At 44.0% G+C, this 25,190-nt stretch overlaps 1 protein-coding gene across 2 annotated transcripts in view; it reads left to right on the top strand.

Annotated features, from left to right (window-relative positions):
- Positions 1-25,190, top strand: part of slc8a3 (solute carrier family 8 member 3) — a 512,228-nt gene that overhangs the window by 401,332 nt on the left and 85,706 nt on the right. For both annotated transcript variants that reach the window (XM_067991281.1, XM_067991282.1), the window contains one exon: positions 5,421-5,545. In XM_067991281.1, the coding sequence (XP_067847382.1) occupies positions 5,421-5,545 (125 nt within the window). The remainder of the gene's footprint in view (positions 1-5,420; positions 5,546-25,190) is intronic.

The raw sequence follows: 25,190 nt of genomic DNA, 5'->3' as shown, positions 1-25,190 counted from the left end.
TCTCCACTCGCCTGGATATGTGCATCTACAACAACACTCAAGAAGCTCAACACTATCCAGGACAAAGCAGTCCGCTTGATCGACAGCTCATTCACCACCTTAAAAATCCATTCTCTCTACCATCGGTGCACCGCGGTTCCAATGTGTACTATCTACATGTTGCACTGCAGCAACTTGCCAAAGCTTCTTCAACACCACCTAACCCATGACCTTCACCATCTAGAAGGACAAGGGCAGCAAGTGCATGGAAACACCATCATCTCCACATGCCTTCATTGTCGCTGGGCCAAAATCCTGGAACCCCCAATCTAACAGCACTCTGGGAGTACCTTAACCACATGGACTGCAGCCGTTCAAGAAGAAAGGTCCTCACCACCTTCTCAAAGGCAACTGGGGATGGACAATAAATGCTGACCTTGCTAGCAACGCCAGAATGAATTAAAAGAAATGTTTAAATGGCTGGCTCTCAGAAGTTCATTTAACCAACTATTGCAGTGAATGCCATAACTTCTATATAACTCCTTCTCTCAGGATTTTCATCATTGTAAATGAGCTCTTTTAGGTCCAAAGGTTTATCAGAAGAAGGCGGCTCTGAAATATCAAAGCAGGAATTAAATAGTTGTAAACAGGGTTTCAATAAGTTATTGGGGTTTCCTATGCATTGATGTTATTTGGTTAGAGCATTTTCCAGTTCAATTGCGTAACAATCCAGCTCTTTCTAACTAGCAAGATTCCTGTTACTAAATTAATGATCCAAGTTACAGAAATTTAGAAAATAGAAGCTATTTCTGACTCAACCTGATTCCCAAATGATAAAATCAATCTTCCTGATTCTTCATGAAGTGAATTCTAACAGATGTGTAATTATTGGTTGTCAGCAATTCCTGTTCTGGCGAACTTGGGGACAAAACCAAAATTGGCCTGTATCCACTGGCATTGGAATGTGAAATGAGTCAGGCACTAGGTACAGGTGGGGAGGCATCTTTGGCAATATCAAACCTATCCAAAAGTTCAAGGATTGTCTACAATGTGACATTTAATTAGGGCCCATGCTTCATGCATCAATCTAATGCTTCAACTTTGTGGTTTTATTGGTGCATGAAACTCTCATGCTGAAAGTCCAGTGTAATTTTGTCCTTCAAATTGCCCACAAATGGTAAGCTTTAAAGAGGATGCAAAGGATTTGCACTGAAGTATTCTAAGAATGATAATAATGGATAGATGAGAGTTATCACAGGGCAGCGATCTGATGAGGCTACCGATAATACCTGGAAGTTGAGCAGTTTATAACCATTATCTGGATACCTAAACAAGATCGATGACCCGTAAACACTCCCAGGTATCTATTATTCTCTATTTAAAATATCGCACGAACCTTATGCTATGGTTTTGTTCAGTCTGAGAGGCTTCATTGGAAGCAGCAGCAGCTTAGTCCTCACTCAAGGATTAACATTTGTGACAAAGTTATAACAAGTTCATCGAGAAATAATTTGCAGTCGATTACATGGAAATATGAATACATCCCAATCCATCATTGGGATTGCTAATAAAGTTTTAATTTTTGCACTATATGGAAGATCACAATAATGTACCATTGTAATGAACATAACAAATCTCTAATTGTTTTTCTACTGCTCATGTATATGAAAGGATGTGGGTGTTTTATTATAGCAGCGGTCCTGTGGAATTATTAGACCAAAAGGCGTTGTAAATTTTAAATTAAATAACATACAGAATGATCGTCAATGAAAAGTTGTTCCCTGAGATCTTTGATATTATTAGCCTCCAGTGTGGAGTTTTGAGGAGGTGGAAGTAATTTGTTTGTGATGAATTTTCAAATGAAAAATTGGTTAAGAACACAAAGAACATTATAATTGCAGACTGTGGAGATGACTCAAAATCCAACAAAAGGTATCCGATTGAGTTATGCTGACTATTTTGATTCACACTGTTCTCAGATGGGTTGGAAGGATTCAATAGTTGTTGGAGTCAGGACTGGAAGGTTGCACTCAACAACTAATAGCAAGTTGCTTCTCAACCTTTTGAGCTTACTCCCCTGTCTACTTGCATCTACTTTCTCATTAAACCACCCACAGAACAACATATACCCCCTAAGTGGGAATGGCTTTTAAAATATTTTCCCAGTGCTGGTTTGAAGGGGTGAGGTGGGATTTTGAATGCAGGGCAGGATTTAATGTGGGTCAGAAGGTGCTGCAGTCCGATGTGACTTGAGTCAATTCTGTTTCTGGCTCTTTGACATTGTTGGAGTGCGGAAATGATAATGTATTCATGAACTTGCAACTGGATACCAAGGAATACTGTGTAGGTTCCCCAGTGAACCTTTGGAAAGCTAGAATTCAGCAGTTTCAAATCCTGATGATATGTGCACTATGATGGTCAACCAGTGCCAAGTCCATTGGGAAAGTCAAGCTTTGGATTGTTCCTTGCATTTTGAATAGCTTCGTATGAAATATGTTCCAATCCTCCTCTTATTTCATTTGAGCTTTCACCTTTTTTTTGTACTGTACGGCATTTGTTTTACCCTTTGTTAAGATACCCATTGCTGCTCCCCACTACTGCACTTCCTCCATCAAAACTGAACCCAAATTGTGACAGGAAGTGCACATCTGCAGTGTGATTTTCCATGCTTTATCTTCTCCCCCTTCCTGCCCCTCCCCAGAGATGCAGTGCTCCACAATCTTTCATTACATCCCATCTGTGCCAAACAAAATGTGGCCGTTAATGGAAACTGAGGGCAAATCACAAGCAAGGATGGGGTCGATAGGACGAACTCTGCAAATGGGAATCCAGCGCTGCGGTGCTAAAGTTACCACAACTCCTTACCCCCATTCCTCGCTTGAGTATCTTTGATAGATTGTTCTTATGTGCAAGGCAAAGTGATTAAGCAGATCGTAGAAGCCTGTCGCTGCAAAAGTTCATTATTATTCTTACTAAGCCATCACTAAGTTCCTGGAAAACAACCTGCATTTTTATCTATATTGCTTTCTCGAGTCGTCACTCAAGAGAATTCTGAAAGGTCAACATCTTCCAGATGACTGGTAATTTTTATTTGGTGTGACAGCTTTGTTTACTAACCTATTTTTAAAAAATACTGTGGCATAAGGTTTATGCAGTCTGATATATTTGTAGAAATACCAACAAGATATCCTGGGCTTTTACACTGATAAAGCTTTCATCAGCTGCTCCTTAAAATCATTTGGTGCTTGTGACAAAATCAACCGAAGTGGTCTCAGTGTGGCTATCTGGCTTCATGAACATCTGAGGGTGCATTTACACGACAAGCTTAATATAACTGGGAAGGGTTTGGGCTTTGAACTGTCACTAAACATGGAGTGTAAATCAGATGTTAAGGCCCAAACTGACTCTGAACTAAAGTGGAATGAGACTCTTTCCTCCCATGGAGACTCACTCCACTGTGCTGAGGTGTTAGTTCAAGCCCTGACTCTGGATTCAGGCTGCATTTGTGCTGTAACTGCAGCATTGATGTGAAGAAACAATTATTCATGACTCTACCCCTGTCTAAAGAGCATTCCTTGGCCCTAAGAGTGGGCAAAGGCACTGCCAACATTGTTTTATAACAACAACTTGCATTTATAGAGCACTTTTAACATAGTAAAATATCCCAAGGCGCTTCACAGGAGCGATTATCAAACAAAATTTGACACCGAGCCACATTAGGAGATGTTAGGTCAGGTGACCAAAAGCTTGATCAAAGAGGTAGATTTTAAGGAGTGTCTTAAAGGAGGAGAGAAAGATAGAGAGACGGAGAAGTTTAGGGAGGGAATTCCGAAGCTTAGGGCCTAGGCAGCTGAAGGCAGGACCGCCAATGGTGGAGCGATTAAAATTGGGGATGCACAAGAGGCAAGAATTGGAGGAGCGCAAAAATCTTGGAGGGTTGTAGGGCTGGAGGACGTTACAGAGATAGGGAGGGGGCGAGGCCAAAAGAACACTAAAGGTGCACGAGAGCCTCACAAAATGACTCCCTCTCTATTTCTCTTTCTCGCCTCCTCCAGCAGACGAAGTAAGACCGGGACCTCAGCATATGGGGATTCACCCTTGGCACATGGTCCCTCGACAGAGTGTGCTGGAATATTAGATTGTTCTCTCTTTGCTTTAGTCTTTAATTAATAACCTGGTAGCCTTTGCCCATTTACAAAATCATGTTCAGATCCTTCAACTATAAAATGGTGACAACCACCATAGGATAATAATACTCCTAAATTCAGCAAAATGTAAAAAAACTGAAAAAGAAACTTAGTCAGCTACTATCATGTCTGAGTCAAAACTACAAAATCTGAAACTGTTTCGAAACCATTAACTACCTCCATTTCTCATCAATCAGTGATATAATTAGCACAAATGCTCGATGTGGAATAGTGGTACAGTGCTTTGATGTATTAACAAGCCAAACCATGGAGTACTAGAACATAGGTCCATGTTCATGATTCCCAGGCAGCAAGGTCATGACCTTGCCACTGTCTTCTGAGGAAAGTGCCAGTGGGAATAGCCAGAGGGTGAGAGGTGAAGATTGAAGGGTAAATTACCTTGGACTACATATGCACCCCTCCTGGTGGCTGGTTCAAACCTTCTAACCAGATGAAGATTTTATGTGGATGAAGATTCAGCCAGTCACCAAAGGCATGGAATGTATCCAAATTTGGTGGAGATTCAGGCGTTTAGTACAAAATCATATTGACGTACAATACTTTAGTGTGTCCAATTTTGGTACCAAGTTTGAATTTTGGTCTTCACTGATACAATCAGGCGTCTGCTATAGAGTGAGCTTTGACTTGCTACCTCAAGTTGTGTGGCTGTGTGTGAGAGAAAAAGAAGGAAGAGAGTCCAACATGCCATTTCCCACATCAAGCTTACTTCTTGACCACTCAATCCTAGCAACAACGTGATCCCATTCCTAGAAATGTTTGTCCAGCACTCTTGACTGAGGAGGGTGGTGTGGATACCTGGGAAAGGGAGGAGAAAAGATACTGAGAACATTACAAACAAAAACTAGTCACGAGCCAGTGTACTTTCATCTTATCCATAATTTTAATTTAGTTTTAGTTCTGTTTGTTCCTTTCAGTCTGTGCTAAGAAGAAAACGTTGAAACCAGAGGCAGGCCAAAGTCACTCAGGATTGGAGTGTAAATGTAAGATTAGATTCTGCAGGATGTTTTTTTATTTGTAACCAATTTAACTGCTCAGAGACCAGCCTGGATCGATACAAAAGTTACATGACATCATCGACAATCGGCTTGTGTCTCTTGGAGTAATGGTGCAGCCTCCTTGGTATCAGTTTCTCTCCAGTCTCTAGAAAGTACTAGAAACAATTGGGAAAGTCACGTGTACAGGAAATACTCCACACTGTAGCTTTAATTGATGAATAAAATGTTTGTTTTGCAGAGGACCCTGGCCGAAAGCTGACAATTGAAGAGGAGGAGGCGAAACGGATTGCAGAAATGGGAAAACCCATTTTGGGTGAGCATCAAAAATTGGAGGTCATCATTGAAGAATCGTATGAATTCAAGGTAAGAGATCATTTTGTTTCATTTATAAACTATTATAGAGCACTTGATGAACTAGAAAAATGAAAATAAGTAAATAGTGAATAATATGGATGTAATTTACCCAACAGGCCTGGGTAGTTTATGGAAGTCTTTGGGGTATTGAGATTAAATTAAAGGGATTTATTCACACTGTGCCATCTATACTTTGTTCTGACAAAATTACAGTTAAAAGTCTCTGAAATAAATTTAGAAGACTGGGTTACTATTATGAGGTCATCACTGAATAATGACACATGAATAAAGAGAATTCTTTTATGTTTTAGAACCAGAATTAAGAGAGAGTTGGAGCCAAGTGTACCATAGGAGCACAGAAAATTTGGGGTGTGGGCGACCCTGGCAAGGCACATTTATTGTCCATCCCTAGTTGCCCAGGTGGTGGTGGGCCTTGAACCTCTGTAGTCCCCTTGCTGATGATACTTCCACGATGGTGTTAGGTCCTTACGCTGTCGCAACTTTGATGGAGTGAGATTTTCACTCACCCCACATCTGCACTTCTGATCCTGGAGGATTTCCTGGGATCAGGATCATTTGAATATGTTCAGTGGGCACCTGGCAGGATTCCTGCTTGGGTCAGGTGCCCATCTTGGGGAACGGAGGTAAATCACTACTGGCGGCTTCTGAAGCAGCAAACTTAATTTGCCTCATAATCGATTACATTCCCTTGAGGCCGTTAAAATTTAAATCTCTCCTCGTCATGCCAGAGCAGCGCCGTATGCCAAGAATGCACATCATTCCAAGCATTCAGAGTTGCTGTGGTACAAATGATGGTTAATATATGGCATATTCCTGTCATTTGCATCTCATTAGAATACAGCTGCTCGTATTTGGGCAAATGTATCGTATGGCTGACAACAGTTCCAATGGGAAATCCCAGAAGTGGTGTCAGGTCATGGAGAACCGGTGGAATAGCTGCTTGCTATTCCCCCCCCCCTCCCCCACCTCACCCCTCCACCCAGCCACTGGATTTATGCCGATGCGCCAGTCCTTTTCCAGAGGAATCTCTATCCTTACCTAGTGCGGCTTCATACTGTCCAAACAGTTATATCTGGTAATGAATGTATTCTCTTTGAAGTACCTCTCCAGTTTCATCTTGAAGAAATCTAAGTTACTTGCCCCTCCAATGTCTCTTGGCAAGCTACTTTAAAAACCAACCACCCTCTCAGCAACGTTTCCTTACGGTTGGCCTAAATCTCCCTTTTCTCAGTTTATGCTCACGTCAGCTTATGCTCGTATTGCCTTGATCTGCTGTCTCCTACCATTTCAAATAGTCCTGACTGATGATCTATATACCTGAGGATATTGTAAATCATGGGAGATGTTGATTTACTCAACAATTCCCTCGCCTCCACTTTTGATGGCTTGACCCCTGCAAAACCTTCACCGTATCTCATCCCGGTTGTTACCCAGGTACAGGTCCCATCTTTGCTCACTCAACTCCAAAGGGAGCAAAACTGAGCATATCTGGAACACAGCTGGCTTAGCCATCCATTGCTAGGTTTGGCTTACCACCTCGCGCTCTACTGGGCCTCATTCTTCTCTGCCAAAACCATCCACTACCACAGGATCATCCTGGAGAACAAAGATAACTCCCGGCTTCTTTACTCCATTACCAACTGTCTCTTCAAACTCTTCTCCCCTGCCCATTATGTCCTTACCTGTAACAACAAGTGGGAGGAGCTCATGGATTTCTTTGTCACCATGATGGAGAACAATTGTTCAGTTGCTTGCGTTGCATCTCCTCCTTCCCCTTACAAAAGCCAAATCTTCTCCCCTCCAGGCCTCCCCCGACCCTAGCCTTGAGCCCTTGTCAGCCTAGATTCTCTCCCACCTCTCTCTCGAGGCATTATCACCCACTCTTTCAAAACCACTGTCATCACCCCCCCACCAAAAAATCAAATCTTGATTATCGCGTCATCTCCACCCTTCCTCTCCAAAAGCATGTCGCCTTACAGATCCATGCCTGTCTCTCCTGCGACTCCCTGTTTGAATTCCACCCCTTCCATTGCACCAAAATGGCTTTAACCAAAGTCACGAATGAAACTCCCAGTGACTGTGACTGTGGTGCATGATCCCTCTTTGTCCTCCTCAAACTCTGCAGCAATTTACACAGTCGACAGCACTATCCCCCTCCAATGCTTCTCCGTTGTCCAGCTTGGTGGGACTGCCCTCACTTAGTTCCACGCTTACTTATTCCTTCATAGCCAGAATACCTCCACCAATAGAAATGAAAATCGGGTAGGTTCTACAATGGGCAGGCTATCCGCTCCACCGGATTACTGCCCAATAGACCAAAATCTACTCCATTACCCTTTAATATGGACGGGGCAGAATAGCACTCAAGGAAAATTTGTGTTTTATTGTGGAAATCAGCTCAAAATTGAACAAGATCAAGGAACATTGTAATTTATACTCTCAGTGTTACTGTATGTTTTTTTGTAACATTTTTAAAGAATTTTACACAAACATTGAAGAGTTGATGGTTTTAGCCAACCTTTAACCATGTATAGGCCCTAACAGGCCTGGCTAGGAGGAGGTTTTGGCCTAGAAATTTGACTGTGCAACGTTCATTTCTTGGGTGCTAAATGGTCTTCTAAACTTCCAATATAGCAGATAGGAAACGCCATTACAAACCTGAAGTGCGCCGCCCGCCATATTGGTATAGGCAACTCGGTTGGCATCAGGAGCCTCTGTCAGAATTATTTAAAGAGTTGAAGAGGATATTTAAATTAGAGTCCTGCTCTTATTGCAGCACCCGTTTGCAATTTTGGTCTCCCCCAGTGCATGACTCGCGATCTGCTGAATTCGCTCAGCAATACGTGGCGCGAACCGGCAGGAAGGACCCCTCACCAGCGCGAGTTAAAGGGATCATACAGAACTTACAAGTTAGTTGCTGGTTTGTCATTTCAGGCTGTTGGTTAAGTTCTGGACATTTTTTGGTGTGTTTATCACTCTGGACAGTTCACTAAAGAGAGCAAGATTTTGCTGCTGTTACACTGTTGATAGTTTGGTTGCAGTCATGGGTGGTCTCATAGCTGCCTTGGGGGCTGGAGGATGAGGGGGGGCAGCAAGGAAGACAGCAAAGAACAAGAGCAGCTGCAACAAGAGGGAGGAGGAGGAGGGCACTGCACAGGAGACCATATTCACAGTGGGCATTCAGGGAGCACTTCTCCTACATTAACTTTACTGAGGAACAATGTCTGAAGTGCCTTCACTTCATCAAGGAGGCTTATAAGACCATAAGAGATAGGAGCAGGAGTAGGCCATTCGGCCCCTCGAGTCTGCTCCGCCATTCAATGAGATCATGGCTGATCTGATTTTCACCTCAACTCCACTTTCCTGCCTTTTCCCTATATCCTTTGACTTCCTTGCTGATCAAAAATTTGTCTAACTCAGCCTTGAATGTATTCAATGACTCAGCCTCCACAGCTTTTTGGGGTAAAGAATTCCAAAGATTCACGACCCTCTGGGAGAAGAAATTCCTCCTCATTTCCATCTTAAATGGGCGACCCCTTATTCTGAGACTATGCCCCCTAGTTTTAGATTCCCCCATGAGGGGTAACATCCTCTCAGCATCTACCCTATCGAGTCCCCTCAGAATCTTGTATGTTTCAAGAAGGTCTCCTGTCATTCTTCTAAACTCCAATGAATATAGACCCAACCTGTTCAATCTTTCCTCATAAGACAACCCTTCCATACCCGGAATCAACCTAGTAAATCACCGAGTTATCACCAAGCTATGTCACCTGCTGCAGCCACAATTCGAGCCTCGAACCAGGGCATGAACAGCATGTGGTTGTCAAGGTCACCGTGGCCCTGAACTTTTATGCCATGGGTTCTTTCCAGGCGGCAGCAGGTGACATCATATCATATCTCCCAGTTCATAGTCCACGGGGAGGTGACTGAGGCTCTCGACATCAGGAGGAACGCCTCCATCTCCTTCCCTATGGACAACGGGAAGCACAATTAGAGAGCACTAGGCTTTGCCCGCATTGCAGGCTTCCCAGGGTCCAAGGTACTATTGACTGCACCCACATCGCCTTGTGTGCTCCCCTTCACCAGCCTGGCATTTTTATCAATCATAAGAGATTCCACTCCCTCAACGTGCAGCTGGTTTGCGACCACAGGCCTGTGCATCATGCAGGTATGTGCCTGGTATTCTGGCAGCAGTCACAACTCTTTCATTCTGCACCAATCCTCTGAGTCGCCTTTACTCCAACCAGGCCGTCAAGTTACAGGGTAGCAATTGAGTGACAAGGGCATATCTCCTCCGGATATGACTCGTGATTCCAGTCAGGAACCCAGGCACAGCTGCACAGCTGGCCTACAAAGAGAGCAATGCCACCACCAGAAACGTTATTGAGCAAACAATCAGCATGCTCAAACAATGCTTGGACCATTCCGGAGGAAACTCCACAACTTCACTATCATGAGGGTCCAGCCTTTACCACCACTTCGGCAACAACAATTGCAGGAGGAGGAGGAGGAGGAGAGGAAACGACCACCAATCCTTACCACCATCCGATTGCCTTCCTTCAGTCCAGACTTATGGGTTTTACTATCACTTCATTACAAAGATAAACACTAACACCAAATCCAAAACAAATTTATCAAACAAATGTATGTCATCCTTAATTAAAAACATTACGAATCACCCTTACGCCCGTACCTGGATTTGATCAGTGAACCATCATGTCTCTTATCCCTGATGGTCACCCATCAACTGGGACCGTACCTCAGCACTCCTCCAGCTCGGCTTGAAAAGAGTGCAGGAATAATGTTGTGCTCTGGAAACCTCTGTCAACAGTGGCCCCCAAAGTCAAGATGGCAGCCACCTGAGCTTCTATGGCAGCCGTAGGAGCTGTCAGGAGGGGCTCCATGATGGATGGAGCAACTGTCATGTTCATGGAGCTGATCGCTCGGTCAATGTTGGACAGAATGGTCTCCATGCGATGTACGAAGCATTAACACAAATTGGAGCTGGACTCCTCCATGCTCTGTGACATTGTGTGCTAACTCGTTGGCAGGTTCCCAGTGCACCTGGCATTTCCTGATTTTTGTCCAGGAGCCTTCTTTGGTAGGCTGGGCCCCCTCAAAGTCAGCATCTGAGTCCTCGGCACCAGAGTTAGTGTGTGATCTTCCCTCAGGTGAGCTGGCACCTGAGGCATCATATCCCCCTGCCCTAGCTCTGGTGCCCAGTGATTCACCATGCCTCCTCTAACCTAGCCTCCAAAGTACGTGTGATGCCAATATCTGAGCTGGTGCTTGTGAGAATGAGATCGGCTGACACTGCATCTTCAAGAAGTCTGGCCTCCTGTTCCTCCACTGGCACAGAGGCTTACACATCTTCAGCACCTGAAGTGAAAGAGAGGAACCAGGATTAGCTTTTAATGTGAAGGGAGAGCAAAGAGACAGAGGTGGCTGGTGAAAGTATCTGCAGTTTGTCATGTAGAGTGTGTAGGGTGAGATAGAAATAAGAAGGGAAAAAGAGGATATGGTGTGAAGAAACCCTGTGCAATGTCTCCTCGAGTGTTGCCACTCGCCACGGATATGAATCTCCTCCTGCCTGTGATGGCCAGCACATTATCTTCGAGGGGGGAGATGGGGTGCAGATGGGCTCTTCCTCCTCCCCTGGCAGCTTCCTGGCAGAGGTTATGCACGACCTTTTCCTGCAGGAAAGAAGTGGGGGCGGGGGGTGTTCGTTACGGTGTTTTGAGAATGTGCCTGTCACGGTGCAATAGCTGGTATGCAGTGTGTGCGCTGTGAGTCATTGTGCAATCAGAAGGGGTTAATTAATAATCTTGTTGTGCGGGGTCCTTTAGGGAAGAGTGACCATAACATGATAGAATTCTTCATTAAGATGGAAAGTGAAGTAGTCCAATCCGAAACTAGGGTCCTAAATCTGAACGAAGGAAACTACGAAGGTATGAGGAGTGAGTTGGCTATGATAGATTGGGAAGCTTCATTAAAAGGCATGACGGTGGATAGGCAATGGCTAACATTTAAAGAATGAATTTCACCAATTATACATTCCTTTCTGGCGCAAAAACACAAAAGGAAAAGTGGCCCAACCATGGCTAACAAAAGAAATTAAGGATAGTATTAGATCCAAAGAGGAATCATATAAAGCTGCCAGAAAAAGTAGCAAGCCTGAGGATTGGGAGCAGTTTAGAATTCAGCAAAAAAGGACCGAGAGTTTGATTAAGAGGGGAAAAATAGAGTAAGAGAGTAAACTTGCAAGGAACATAAAAGTGGACTGTCAAAGCTTCTACAAGTATGTAAAAAGAAAAAGATTAGTGAAGACAAATGTAGGTCCCTTACAGTCAGAAATGGGAGAATTTATAATGGGGAACAGGGAAATAGCAGAGCAATTAAACAAATACTTTGGTTCTATCTTCACAGAAGAGGACACACAAATAACTTCCCAGAAATGCTAGGGAACCAAGGGACTAGTGAGAAGGAGGAATTAAAGGAAATTAGTATTAGTAAAAAAATAGTGCTAGAGAAATTAATGAGACTGAAAGCCGATAAATCCCCAGGGCCTGATAATCTGCATCCCAAAGTACTAAAAGAGGTAGCCATGGAAATTGTGGATGCATTAGTTATCATCTTCCAAAATTCTATAGATTATGGAACAGTTCCTGCAGATTGGAGGGTGGCAAATGTAACCCCACTATTTAAAAAAGGAGGGAGAGAGAAAACAGGGAATTACAGATCGGTTAGCCTAACATCAGTAGTCAGGAAAATGCTAGATTCTATTATAAAGGATGTGATAACAGGACACTTAGAAAATATCAATGGGATTAGACAAAGTCAACATGGATTTATGAAAGGGAAATCATGTTTGACAAACCTACTGGAATTTTTGAGGATGTAACTGGTAGAATAGATAAGGGAGAACCAGTGGATATGGTTTATTTAGATTTTCAGAAGGACTTTGATAAAGTCCCACATAAGAGGTTAGTGTGCAAAATTAAAGCAGATGGGATTGGTGGTAATATACTGGCATGGATTGAAAATTTGTTCAACAGATAGAAACAAAGAGTAGGAATAAATGGGTCTTTTTTGGGGTGGCAGGCAATGACTAGTGGCGTACCGCAGGGATCAGTGCTTGGGCCCCAGCTATTCACAATATATATCAATGATTTGAATGAGGGAACCAAATGTAATATTTCCAAGTTTGCCGATGACACAAAACTAGGTGGGATTGTGAGTTGTGAAAAGGATGCAAAGAGGCTTCAAGGCGATTTAGACAAGTTGAGTGAGTGGGCAAATACATGGCAGATGCAGTATAATGTGGATAAATGTGAAGTTATTCACTTTGGAAGGAAAACAGAAAGGCAGAGTATTATTTAAATGGTGATAGATTGGGAAATGTTGATGTACAAAGGGACCTGGGTGTCTTTGTACACCAATCACTAAAAGCAAACATGCAGGTGCAGCAAGCAGTTAGGAAGGCAAATGGTATGTTGGCCTTCATTGCAAGAGGATTTGAGTACAAGAGCAAGGATGTCTTACTGCAGTTATACAGAGCCTTGGTGAGACCACACCTGGAGTGTAATGTGCAGTTTTGGTCTCCTTACCTAAGAAAGGATATACTTGCCATTGAGGGAGTGCAGCGCAGGTTCACCAGACTGATTCCTGGGATGGCAAGACTGCCGTATGAGGGGAGATTGGGTCTACTCGGCCTGTATTCACTCGAGTTTAGAAGAATGAGAGGGGATCTCACTGAAACATAAAATTCTGACAGGGCTAGACAGACTGGATGCAGGGAGGATGTTTTCCCTGGGGTCACAGTCTCAGGATACGGGGTAGGACATTTAGGACTGAGATGAGGAGAAATGTCTTCACTCAGAGGGTGGTGAACTTGTGGAATTCTCTACCACAGAAGGCTGCGGAGGCCAAGTCACTGAATATATTTAAGAAGGAGCTAGATAGATTTCTAGACACAAAAGGCATTAAGGGGTGTGGGGAGAGAGCGGGAATATGGTATTGAGATAGAGGATCAGCCATGATCATATTGAATGGCGGAGCAGGCTCGAAGTGCCGAATGGCCTACTCCTGCTCCTATTTTCTATGTTTCTATGTGAGGGTTGGAATAATGGTGAGTGTGTGAGCATGCGGAGATCGAAGTTTAGTGAACTGTGGTACAGTGATTGTAGGAGAGTGAAGGGTAGTGTAGTGGGGCAGTGTTGCAAGTTCTATCAGTGTTATAATTAATCAGGCTGTGAGTGGTGCAGCTGTGATCAGAAAGTATAAGAGCAGTGGTCTTACCTTAACAACCCTAGTTAGATCATTCAATTTTTTTCTGGCTTTGCAGCCATGTTCTTCATGCAGTGCTCCTGGCATTGACATATTCAATGATTTCTTCCCACTGTCTAAGAAGATGATGCCAGAGAGCATGCTGCCTCCCAGGGTGAAGAGACTATCGGGTCTCAGCTCCACTGCCTGCACCAAGGCTTGCAGTGCAGCATCGGAGAATGTTGATGTACGTTTGCTCCTTCAGCCATTTGTTCAACAAGTTGTTCCTGCGTATCTGCAGCCAAAATTCACCTCCCTATTAAAAGGTGCTGGCTGCCTTTAAGTAGCGTCATGGACTCCCGATATCCAGCCCCCTGATAGGCGGCAGCCAATGAGTAGCGCTGGTAGTGCTGGCTGCATGCCTGGATGATTCAAATCAGCAGGCAGCACAAATATTGTGGAAAAGGAGGTGTCGGGAAGTGTGGTGCAGTGATAGTAGGAGAGTGAAGGGAAGCGGGAGAGGGGAGTGTTGTGAGCAGAGAGTAAGAGAGCAGTATTCTTGCTTGACAACTCTGGTAAGATCATTGAACTTTTTCCGGTATTGCACTCATATCCTCGGTGCTAAGCTGCTGGCATTAACATGCTCTGTGATCTCTTCCCACTGTCGCTGGAGCTGGTGCCCGGAAAGCTTCCTGGCCCCAAGGGGAGAAGAGGATGTCCCTCTGTCTGTCCACTGCCCAGACCACGGCCTCCAATACGACATTGGAGAACCAGGGGGCCCTGTCTGCACCTCTTGCAGCCATCTTCTTGAATCTGGGCAGTTTCCCTGATGTCTGCAGCCAGAGTACACCTCCCCTTTAAGATGTGCTGGCTGCCTTTAAGTGGCGTCATGGATGACAGATATCCAGCCCCTGAGAGAGGCGTGCAGCCAATAGCATTAGCTGCACGCTTTAGTGATTATAATCAGCAGGCAGATATTAGGTCGACACTAACAGGTGCGTGCAGTTTGCGCTCCGCCCCCTGTGCGATCGATTCCGGGTGTGATCGAATTTCTAGGTCACTGTGTCTAATGGCGTGAGGGAGCTAAATTAAGAGGTTTGAAGTCTGCTGAGTTTAGAAGTATCCAGGATTAATGACTAAACTCTGGTGTCAGCGATGGAAGGTGTCGTCGACAGTGCTATCAAGCGGCACTTACTCAACAATAACCCACTGCTCACCGATGCTCAGTTTGGGTTCCGCCAGGGCTACTCGGCTCCAGACCTCATTACAGCCTTGGTCCAAACATGGACAAAAGAGCTGAATTCCAGAGGTGAGGTGAGAGTGACTGTCCTTGACATCAAGGCAGCATTTGACCGAGTGTGGCATCAAGGAGCCCGAGTAAAATTAAAGTCAATGGGAATCAAGGGGAAAACTCCCCAGTGGCTGGAGTCATACCTAGCACAAAGGAAGATGGTAGTGGTTGTTGGAAGCCAATCATCTCAGCCCCAGGACATTGCTGCAGGAGTTCCTCAAGGCAGTGTCCTAGGCTCAACCATCTTCAGCTGCTTCATCAATGACCTTCCCTCTATCATAAGGTCAGAAGTGGGATGTTTGCTGATGATTCACAGTGTTCAGTTCCATTTGCAACCCCTTAGATAATGAAGCAGTCTGTGCCTGCAACATCCAGGCTTGGGCTGATAAATGGCAAGTAACATTCGTGCCAGACAAGTGCCAGGCAAAGACCATCTCCAACAAGAGAGAATCTAGCCACCTCCACTGCAGCACTGTGGGAGAACCTTCGCCACACAGACTGCAGCGGTTCAAGAAGGCGGCTCACCACCACCTTCTCAAGGGCAATTAGGGATGGGCAATAAATGCTGGTCTTGCCAGTGACACCCACATCCCATGAATGAATTTTAAAAAATTAATTCCCCTACTGCTGTTAAACACGAGCTGCTGTAACACATCTCAGCATTTCGTACGAGTTCAGAAAGTCCGCCCAGACTATCAGCAGTAAAGTCTCAAATACCACTTCTCCTGCCAGGGGCAACATATCGCAGATAGTTCTCATCTGGAATTTTACCAGTATAGGTAGAGTTTAAATATTACGGTTAATCATCACTGTTACCTCTAGACTCGACTATTCCAATGCTCTCCTGGCCGGCCTCCCTCCCATCTTGCACCCTCCATAAACTTGAACTCATCCAAAACTCTGCTGCCAGTATCTTAACTCACAGCAAGTCCCGTTCACCCATCACCCCTCTGCTCGTTGACCTACATTGATTGCTGCTCCAGCAACACATTGATTTTAAAATTCTCATCCTTGTTTTCAAATCCCTTCATGGCCTCGCCCCTCCCTATCTCTGTAACCTCCTCCAGCCCTACAACCCTCCGTGATCTCGGCGCTCCTCCAATTCTGGCCTCTTGTGGCTCCCCGATTTTCATTGCACCACCATTGGCGGCCGTGCCTTCATCTGTCTAGGCTCTAAGCTCTGGAATTCCCTCCTTAAACCTTTCTGCCTCTCCACCTCTCTCCTTCGTTAAGAAGCTCCTTAAAACTTGCATCTTTGACCAAACTTTTGGTCATTTGTCCTAATATCTCTTTATGTGGCTCGGTGTCAAATTTTTGTTTGATTACGCTCCTGTGGAGCGCCTTGGGACGTTAAAGGCGCTATATAAATGCAAGTTGTTGTTGTTACTGAACCAGGGTTGGGGGGGTGGTGGGGAAACAGGTTTTAAGGGTATGGGAAATCCACACCTTGCTTGTCATTGCCTCCATTCAATTGTATTGAGCCTTTCTATGCCCACAGCACACATCAAGGTCAGAGTCGTGAGATGTCTGCTGTTGTCATGTTTGTCACTGGCTGCACCCTGCAGGTACACTGCACATTAGAAAACAGAATTCTGGCTGTCAGATCGTCCAATTATATTATCAGTGGCAGTGACTATTTAAAGAGAAATAAGAGAGCATTAAATTTAATCATTATTTTTTTAAACAGTCCTCTTTCTAATAGTAAACTTAGATAATTATTTTAAACCAGTTGTTATCAGGAATTAGGTTGTTACAGATTTTAAAATGTGATTTAGAAACAAAAGCACTGATATTGAGAAAATTGTTCAATAGCTACAAATCAGCTGCATGGTTACATTTTTGTGAGACAGTAGCACATAGTGATAATGCCGTTTTATTCATTTAGCAACGACTTGCTTTTTACTAGATGGATTATTTATTTACTTTGTAATGCTTTGCTTACGGCCAACACAGTAACAGATCTACAGACAGCAGTACTAATGTTATAATGGAACACTGAATTGTAATCAACTCTGTGTTAACATGATCACAAATAAGTACTCTGTACTCACTAATGGACATGCACTGTTCAAATCCGCCAGATTCATTGTGAATTCCAACACCATCAATTTCCTTGGTTGCCCCCTCGGGCTGAATCCTCTGGTGTGAAATTTCAGTATCCTGTTTAATCCTAAATTGAGCTTCTTTATCCCACATGTTGGTGAAATCAGATTCTTCTACTTTTGCAACCTTACCTCTGCCCAGTTTCTAATGGTGGCCGAACCTCTAGTCCACGCCTTCTTCACCCATGTGGCAACGATGTCAATTGTATGGAAGAGTATCAACAACAACTTGTGTTTATATAGCGCCTTTAATGTAGCAAAACGTCCCAAGGCCGCGCTTCACAGGAGCGATTATCAAACTAAATTTGACATTGAGCGACATAAAGGGATATTAGGACAGGTGACCAAAGGCTTGGTCAAAGATGTAGGTTTTAAGAAGCATCTTAAAGGAGGAGAGAGGTAGAGAGGTGGATTGGTTTTGGGAGGGAATTCCAGAGCTTAGGGCATTGGCAGCTGAAAGCACGGCTGCCAAAGGTGGAGCGATTAAAATCGGGGATGTGCAATAGGCCAGAATTGGAGGAGCGCAGAGATCACGGAGGGTTATAGGGCTAGAAGAGGTTACGGAAATAGGGAGGGGATGATGCCATGGAGAGACTTGGAAACAAGGATGAAAATTTTAAAATCGAAGTGCTGCCAGACCAGGAGCCAATGTAGGTTAGCGAGCACAGAGTTTCAACAGCAGATGAGCTGAGGCAGGGGCGGAGACGGGCGATGTTACGGACATCCTCATGTACTCTGTTCTCCTGGGTTTTCTTCTCCACCCCAACCCCTCCCCAATCCATCCCCAAATTTAAAAAAAGAGTTTCTCCAATGGGGCTGGTGGGTAAATGCACTGCCTCCACATGGTACTCAGCCACATAGAACAGGAAGATCCCAAGGTCGATCCCTGGTCTCAGCTCGGGCGGTGATGGAAGCACTGCAATTGATCTCAGTGTTCTTAGGCTAGAGAGAATAAAAATCAGCACTCCCGATCCCTATCCAGCAATTCTTGATGAAAAATACATGTGGCGACGTCAGGTGCAGGCATGACCTGGCCTCCATACCTATTGTTGACACTCACTGTCTAGGCTCCACAAATGAAAAACGGCCATTTGGATGGCATACTTGGGGTGCTGACGGAGCCTGTGGAACCGTTCCCCAGAAAGAGTCAGCGCCTTCCGGATGGGAGGGAAGTCAAAGAAAAATTATGTTTGGTAAATATTTATTTTGTGCAGCGAAGAGAAATGCCTCTTGAAACTATCAGGCTTTGTCGTCACTTTGGTTTTAATAAAACCAAGCCTATATAGGCCTCACAGCTTGCTCTTTTAACTTGCTGCGGGTATGTATTAATGACAATGATGAGATCTCATTAAGCCCACTGTAATTTCCATTAATATTGAAATCCGCAGAAGTTATAATAGCACTGACACCCCCCTTCTGTGCTTCAAATTGAGTTTGGTGCTTCATCGTGCAACCTGTCACCGGTGCAGAAAGCAACATAGAGACAAAGCAGAGACCAATTTAAAAGAGCAGCGCACCTTAATTGGTGTCAGCTTGCGGCAGAGTTGCTAACATCTCACTGCCAACACTCTGCCAATTAAAATACAACGTTTAAAAATGTTTTTTTTAAGTGCAGTGCCACTCCGGCTACCCCCACTGGAACTGGTGTTTTTAGTGTGGGCATGCTGAGCAAATTGCAGTTGTACGTTATCCATGCGAGCATGGATCCATTCCCCAGGCAGAAAAGGTGACACAAGTGTTAAGCTAGCTGTGTGCACGCAGGACCCTGTAGGTTAGGAGAGCCCCTGACTTTCTTTTTAATAGTAATTCTTGTTTTAAAAATAGCACTTTCTTCTTGTATCGTTTAAAATCAAAACAAACAGAAAAATTGGCACACTGCTGCTTTAATTAATAGCATTATAACCACAACAATTAAAATCACTCACAGCGATCTTTTTGTAAATAGTCATGTCAAGCTTTCTTCCAAAATAACAACCATTTTGTTAGAGTAACAATTTCACAGAGCGATTGCAAGATGTAACCCCCTAAGGTTCTCTCACTAGTTAGGAAGTACACTTTGAAGTTTGCTCAGTACCCACTTGACAGCCTCATCTGTTTACCAGTGTGACTGCTGTTCAGATGTTCGTGTGCGAATGCACTGGAGCCTCACAAGGCTGAGAATCAAAATTTATTTTGCTGATGGGAAAAGGGGACAGCGGAGATTGGGAGTTAAAGCATAGGGCAAAAATTTGGAGTTTTCCTGAGAAACAGGTGGGAGTGCAGAGAGACAGACAGGTAAACAGAAAAATAGAGGATCACAACAGGATATATTTTCCTCTGTTATTTTTTTAGTAAACAAAGGAAAACAGATCACGTGATGAGCTGATTCAGGCTGCAGTTAAACTCGGGGTTTAACTTAGTTGGGCTGCAGTTGGATATTTGTGTACTGTTTGAGCAGCCCATTATTGGAAGGATATAAAAACGATAGGAAAGGTGCAGTATCGTTTCACTAGGATGGTACCAGGAGTGAGGGGTCAAAGTTATGAAGAGAGACTTGAGAAGTTAGGTCTTGTTTCACTGGAGCTTAGATGTTTAAGGGGCAACCTGATTGAGGTCCTCAAGATTATGAAGGGTTATGATTAGGTAAATAGTGCATAGATTGCTCCCACTGATTGGTGAGATGGAAACAAGAGGGCACATGTTTCAGATAATCACAAAAGAGTTAACGGGGAGGTTAGAAAAATTATTTAAACAGAGAGTGGTTAGAAAGAAAGAAAGGCTTGCATTTGTTGTGTATATGGACTTTCAAAAGGCATTTGATGAAGTACCACATAATAGACTTGTTATCAAAATTAAAGCCCATGGGATAAAGGGACAGTGGCAACGGGGATACAAAATTGGCTAAGGGACAGGAAGCAGAGAGTAGTGGTGAACGGTTGTTTTTCAGACTGGAGGGAAGTATACAGTGGTGTTCCCCAGGGGTTGGTATTAGGGGTCGGTATTAGGACCACTGCTCTTTTTGATATATATTAATGACCTGGACTTGGGTATAGAGGGTATAATTTCTAAGTTTGCAGATGACACGACACTCAGAAATGTAATAAACAATGTGGAGGATAGTAACAGACTTCAGGAGGACATAGACAGACTGGTGAAATGGGCAAACACATGGCAGATGAAATTTAATGCAGAGAAGTGTGAAGTGATACATTTTGGTAGGAAGAACGAGGTGAGGCAATATAAACTAAAGGGTAAAATTTCAAAAGGGGTGCAGGAACAGAAAGACTAGGGGTGTATGTACACAAATCTTTGAAGGTGCCAGGACAAATTGAAAAGGCTGTTAAAAAAGCATATGGGATCCTGGGCTTTATTAACCGAAGCAGAGTACAAAAGCAAAGAGGTTATGCTAAACCTTTATAAAACACTGGTTAGGCCTCAGCTGGAATATTGTGTTCAATTTTGGGCACCACACTTTAGGAAGGATGTCAAGGCCTTAGTGAGGGTGCAGAAGAGATTTACTATAATGGTACCAGGGATGAGGGACTTCAGTTATGTGGAGAGACTGGAGAAGCTGGGGTTGATCTCCTTAGAGCAGAGAAGGTTAAGGGGAGATTTGATAGAGGTGTTCACAATCATGAACGGTTTTGATAGAGTAAATAAGGAAAAACCGTTTCCCATGGCAGAAGGGCCGGTAACCAGAGGACACAGATTTAAGGTGATTGGCAAAAGAACCAGAGGCGATATAAGGAAACATTTTTTTACGCAGCGAGTTGTAATGATCTGGAATGCACTGCCTGAAAGGGTGGTGGAAGCAGATTCAGTGGTAACTTTCAAAAGGGAATTGGATAAATACTTGAAGGGAAAACATTTATAGGGCTGTGGGGAAAGAACAGGGGAGTGAGATTGATTGGATAGTTCTTTCAAAGAGCTGGCACAGGCACAATGGGCCGAATGGCCTCCTTCTGTGCTGTACCTACTATGATACAGCCAATGGAGTACTTTTGAAGTGAAGTCACTGTTGTAATGTAGAAAGTCCATAAATTGTTTTGAGGTAGTTAGATGGTTGCTTGAAAAGGAGGAATATTAAATGCCAAAGTGAGTGAGCAGGAGAGTGGAATTAGGAGGCCCATGTAGAGAAAAACACAGACACAAACTTGATGGGCTAAATGGCCTGCTTCTGTGCTATGACCATCTCTCATTCTAGTTACTGGTTTGAGAATAGCACCTGATAAGAGTGATATAGAGCGGAAAGAACCAAGTTATATTAGCATCTCTGCATCAACACTAAAACGGTTGTTACTGAAGGGGTGCAAAGTGCACCTTGGAATTACTTAAACTTCACTTTACACCAGTCGGTGAAAAGATAACAACAAAAGGTGGTCTCATGCCACTTGCTAAAGTGTAACGTGATGTCAGCTTGTCAATCACACATGCTACACATTTTTTGTCAGTGTGGAGCAGAAACCACTTCACACTGGAACAAAATACATGGAAAACTGGCCTTTTAATGTAGTCAAGGGTCATAAGAGCAGCAGAAAACCACAGGGTAAAAAGTCTGATCGTTTTGGAACTGTACTGTTAGGGATTAAGAATTGAACCCAAGTAATTGAAGGTGAACTTGGCCCAAAGAAATGAGTCCACCGATTGTTAGCTGTGTAAAAGCAAAAACATTTGACACTCGGACACAATCCTTGCACAATGGCCATAAATCAATCAGTTGTTTGCTGGCACAGCTGGAAAGCAATAATAACATAATTAATCAGCATGGAATAATGCAATCAGTATTCAGAAGAGCATTCAAACAGTGCTGAACAGTGACTGAGACAAGCCACCTGCTGAAGCATTGAGCGTATAAAGCCCCATGAATTTTAATGGTGAGCTGTCTTTGTGGTGAGAGAAAAGATCACTATGATAAACTTGCTTGCAGGTGTTACGATGGCCTTGATTTTCACAGTGGTTGGGGGGAGGGTGGGATGTGGGGGAGCCTGGTAGCGGGCGATGAACCCGGAAAGGCCGGGGATGTAGAGGCCTTGCCGATCTTAACAGCAGGGCCTCATTTACATAAAACCCTGCAGAGATCCGCCCGACTCCCGCACAGATTGACTACCTGGCTGGCAGGCGGAAGTGGAAATTTGGCCACTTGTGTCTATAACTGGGATTGCATTACTGAGTAATTAAATTCGACTTTATATACTTTCATGAATTATTAAAGATTGAGGGAAATTTTGATAGGGATTGAATTGCTGGTGTGAGCTGAACTTGGATGGCTATTTCCTTTGCACTGTGTGCATTTGCACATTGCTGATCGTCAGGGCCCCTTCCCTGAGTACAGAGTGATTAACAGGGCACTGGCAGAGTAGGACAGTACACACATCCAGCACTGATCCTGCGAGTGTCCCCATTCATTGACAATTGGAGAAAGGTACAGCTTCATCTCAGAGGCAGCCAGGCTTCCCCTCAAACTCAACACTCAGGGAAGGTCACTCGCTGACTGCAGAGAAAGGCTCTCTTATCCTATCTACAAGCAGTCTGTGGGGGACTGGAGTGTAGTCTGGAAATGATCATGAACTGCTACCAATAGTGAGGGTGAGGGTTTGATTGGTAGGCCATTCAATTAAACCTGTCCAGGGCAGTATCTGGCGGCGAGGAGACACTTTTTATTTACAAAACTGAGTTTAATGTTGAAACGCGTTCCATTTAATTGAAAGGTTAGATGCTTTCATACACATGAGTTCTATTTATAAACTGCTGTGAAAACTTAAACAGCCCTGACTTCTCCGCCGCAAAAAGGACACTTGAAGCATTTATTTTGATTCTTCTTGGTCAATGTTTTATTACAGTATGCTACACGGGGAAATACTCTTTTACTTGCCGGGCAGCAGACAGCTTGGGACTCACCCTGCGTGGACGTTAAATTTACATCATGGTGCCGATGACATCATCAGGCCGCGACTTTTAAATCTTAAGTAGGCCCCCGCCTGCTTTTAGCAGGAGCCTCGTCCAGGGCCTGAATCACCACCGTTAATATTACGGCAAACGGGAATGCGGCAGCTGGATTTTTAGGATTTTAACCTCTCATAGTGGGAGGCGGAGGTTAAAATCGAGGCCGATGTGTTTTGACTGGACCTACCCCATTGTTTGTACAATTGAGTTGAAGACCGAGCTGGGCTAGTACTTTTTTTATTCACTCTTGGGATACGGGCGTCACTGGCAATGTCATTTATTGCCCATCGCTAGTTGCCCTGGAGGCATTAAGAGTTAACCATATAGTGTGGGACATAAGTCAGATATAGGTCAGACTGGGTAGAGGTGGCAGGCTCTCTCCCTGAAGCACATTAGTGAACCTGTTGGGTTCTTTAGAAAACCGGCAGCTTTCCGGTCATTTTATCTGGTGCCAGTCCACAAATTTAATTTCCCAATTTCCCATGGTGAGATGTGAACTCACAACCTCTGAACTGTAACCACCAGGCTACCGTACCCATAGCTCAGGCTGTTAGTAAACGGTTGCTGCAAGCGAGGCCCAGTGGAAGTAATGTTTTAAAAGCTGTAACCTCAGTTGTGAATTAGCAACTTCCACAAGTGAGCGAAATTAATAGTGGCTGGAACTGCAGCATTCTTCTCCTCATCTTCACTCCACAGAGAGGTTGATGGACACTAAAAGCCCCATTTGTGGCTTTATTAGGAGACAAAATTGGATAAACGTTTCAAGCAGAGGAAGATAAGTGGCCAAGGGAAAAGAGCAGGCTAGAGGGATTCATTTTATATTGCTCTGGTAAAGAGGCAGCACATATAATGGGTCAAACAGTTCCTTCTGTTGAACTGGCTGAATTTTATATACTAATAAAAATGTGTTATGGAAAATAGAAAGCACACATATCTTTGAATTTCTTGTTGTTCCCACAAGCACATAAATAAAAAGAATGCCAGAGCAATTACAGTTCCCCACACTGCAATATTCTATAGGCACTTTTATATTGATACTGAGTGCTGCTCAAGGTGAGTCCTCAAAAAAACCCACTCTCGATGCCTCTGCCCTTGAAAACCACTGTCCCGTCTTCAAACTCCCTTTCCTCTCAGTCCTTGAACTTGCAATTGCCTCCTTAATCCCTGCTCATCTTCCCTGGAACTTCATTTTTGAATCTCTCAAATCAGGATTCTGCCCCTGCTACAGCATCAGAACAGCCCTAACCCAAGTGACAAATGACATCTTCTGTGACTGTGACCATGGTGCATCTCTCCTCAACCCCTCTGCGGACTTTGACATAGTAGAACATACCTCCTCCATCACCTCTTCTCCATTATTCAGCTCAATGGGACTTCTTTCCCTTAATTCTAATTTTACCTATGTGATCATAGCTAGAACACTTCCAGCAATGACTCCCCTTTCCACCCTCATATCATTACCTCCAGAATCCCCCAAAGATCTATCAATAGCCCATTCTTGCTCCTCATCTACATGCTGCCTCTTGACAACATCATCCGCAGACATAGGTCAGGTTCCACATGTACGCTGATGACACCCAGGTCTACCACCTCTCTCAACCACTCCACTGCCTCTGTATTGTCTGACTGCTTGACCGATATCCAGTCTTGGATGAGCCACAATTTCCTCCAGTTAAACATTGGGAAGACTGAAGAAAGAAAAGAAAGAAAGAACTTGCACTTATCTATCATCTTTCATGACCTCAAGATGTTCCAAAGTGCTTTACAGCCAATGAAGTACTTTTGAAGTGTAGACACTGTTGTAATGTAGAAAATGAAGCAGCCAATTTGTGCACAGCAAGGCCTCACAAACAGCAATGTGATAATGACCGGAACATCTGTGTTATAGTAATGATGGTTGAGGGATAAACATTGGCCAGGACACTGGGGAGAACTCCCCTGCTTTTCTTCAAAATAGTGCCATGTGACCTTTTATGTCTGCATGAGAGGGCAGATGGAGCCTCAATTTAATGTCACATCCAAAAGACGACCCTTTTACAGTGAAGCACACCCT

Source organism: Heptranchias perlo, chromosome 10, assembly GCF_035084215.1.
Source record: "Heptranchias perlo isolate sHepPer1 chromosome 10, sHepPer1.hap1, whole genome shotgun sequence".
Taxonomy (NCBI): domain Eukaryota; kingdom Metazoa; phylum Chordata; class Chondrichthyes; order Hexanchiformes; family Hexanchidae; genus Heptranchias; species Heptranchias perlo.
This window is presented reverse-complemented; position numbering and strand designations above follow the sequence as displayed.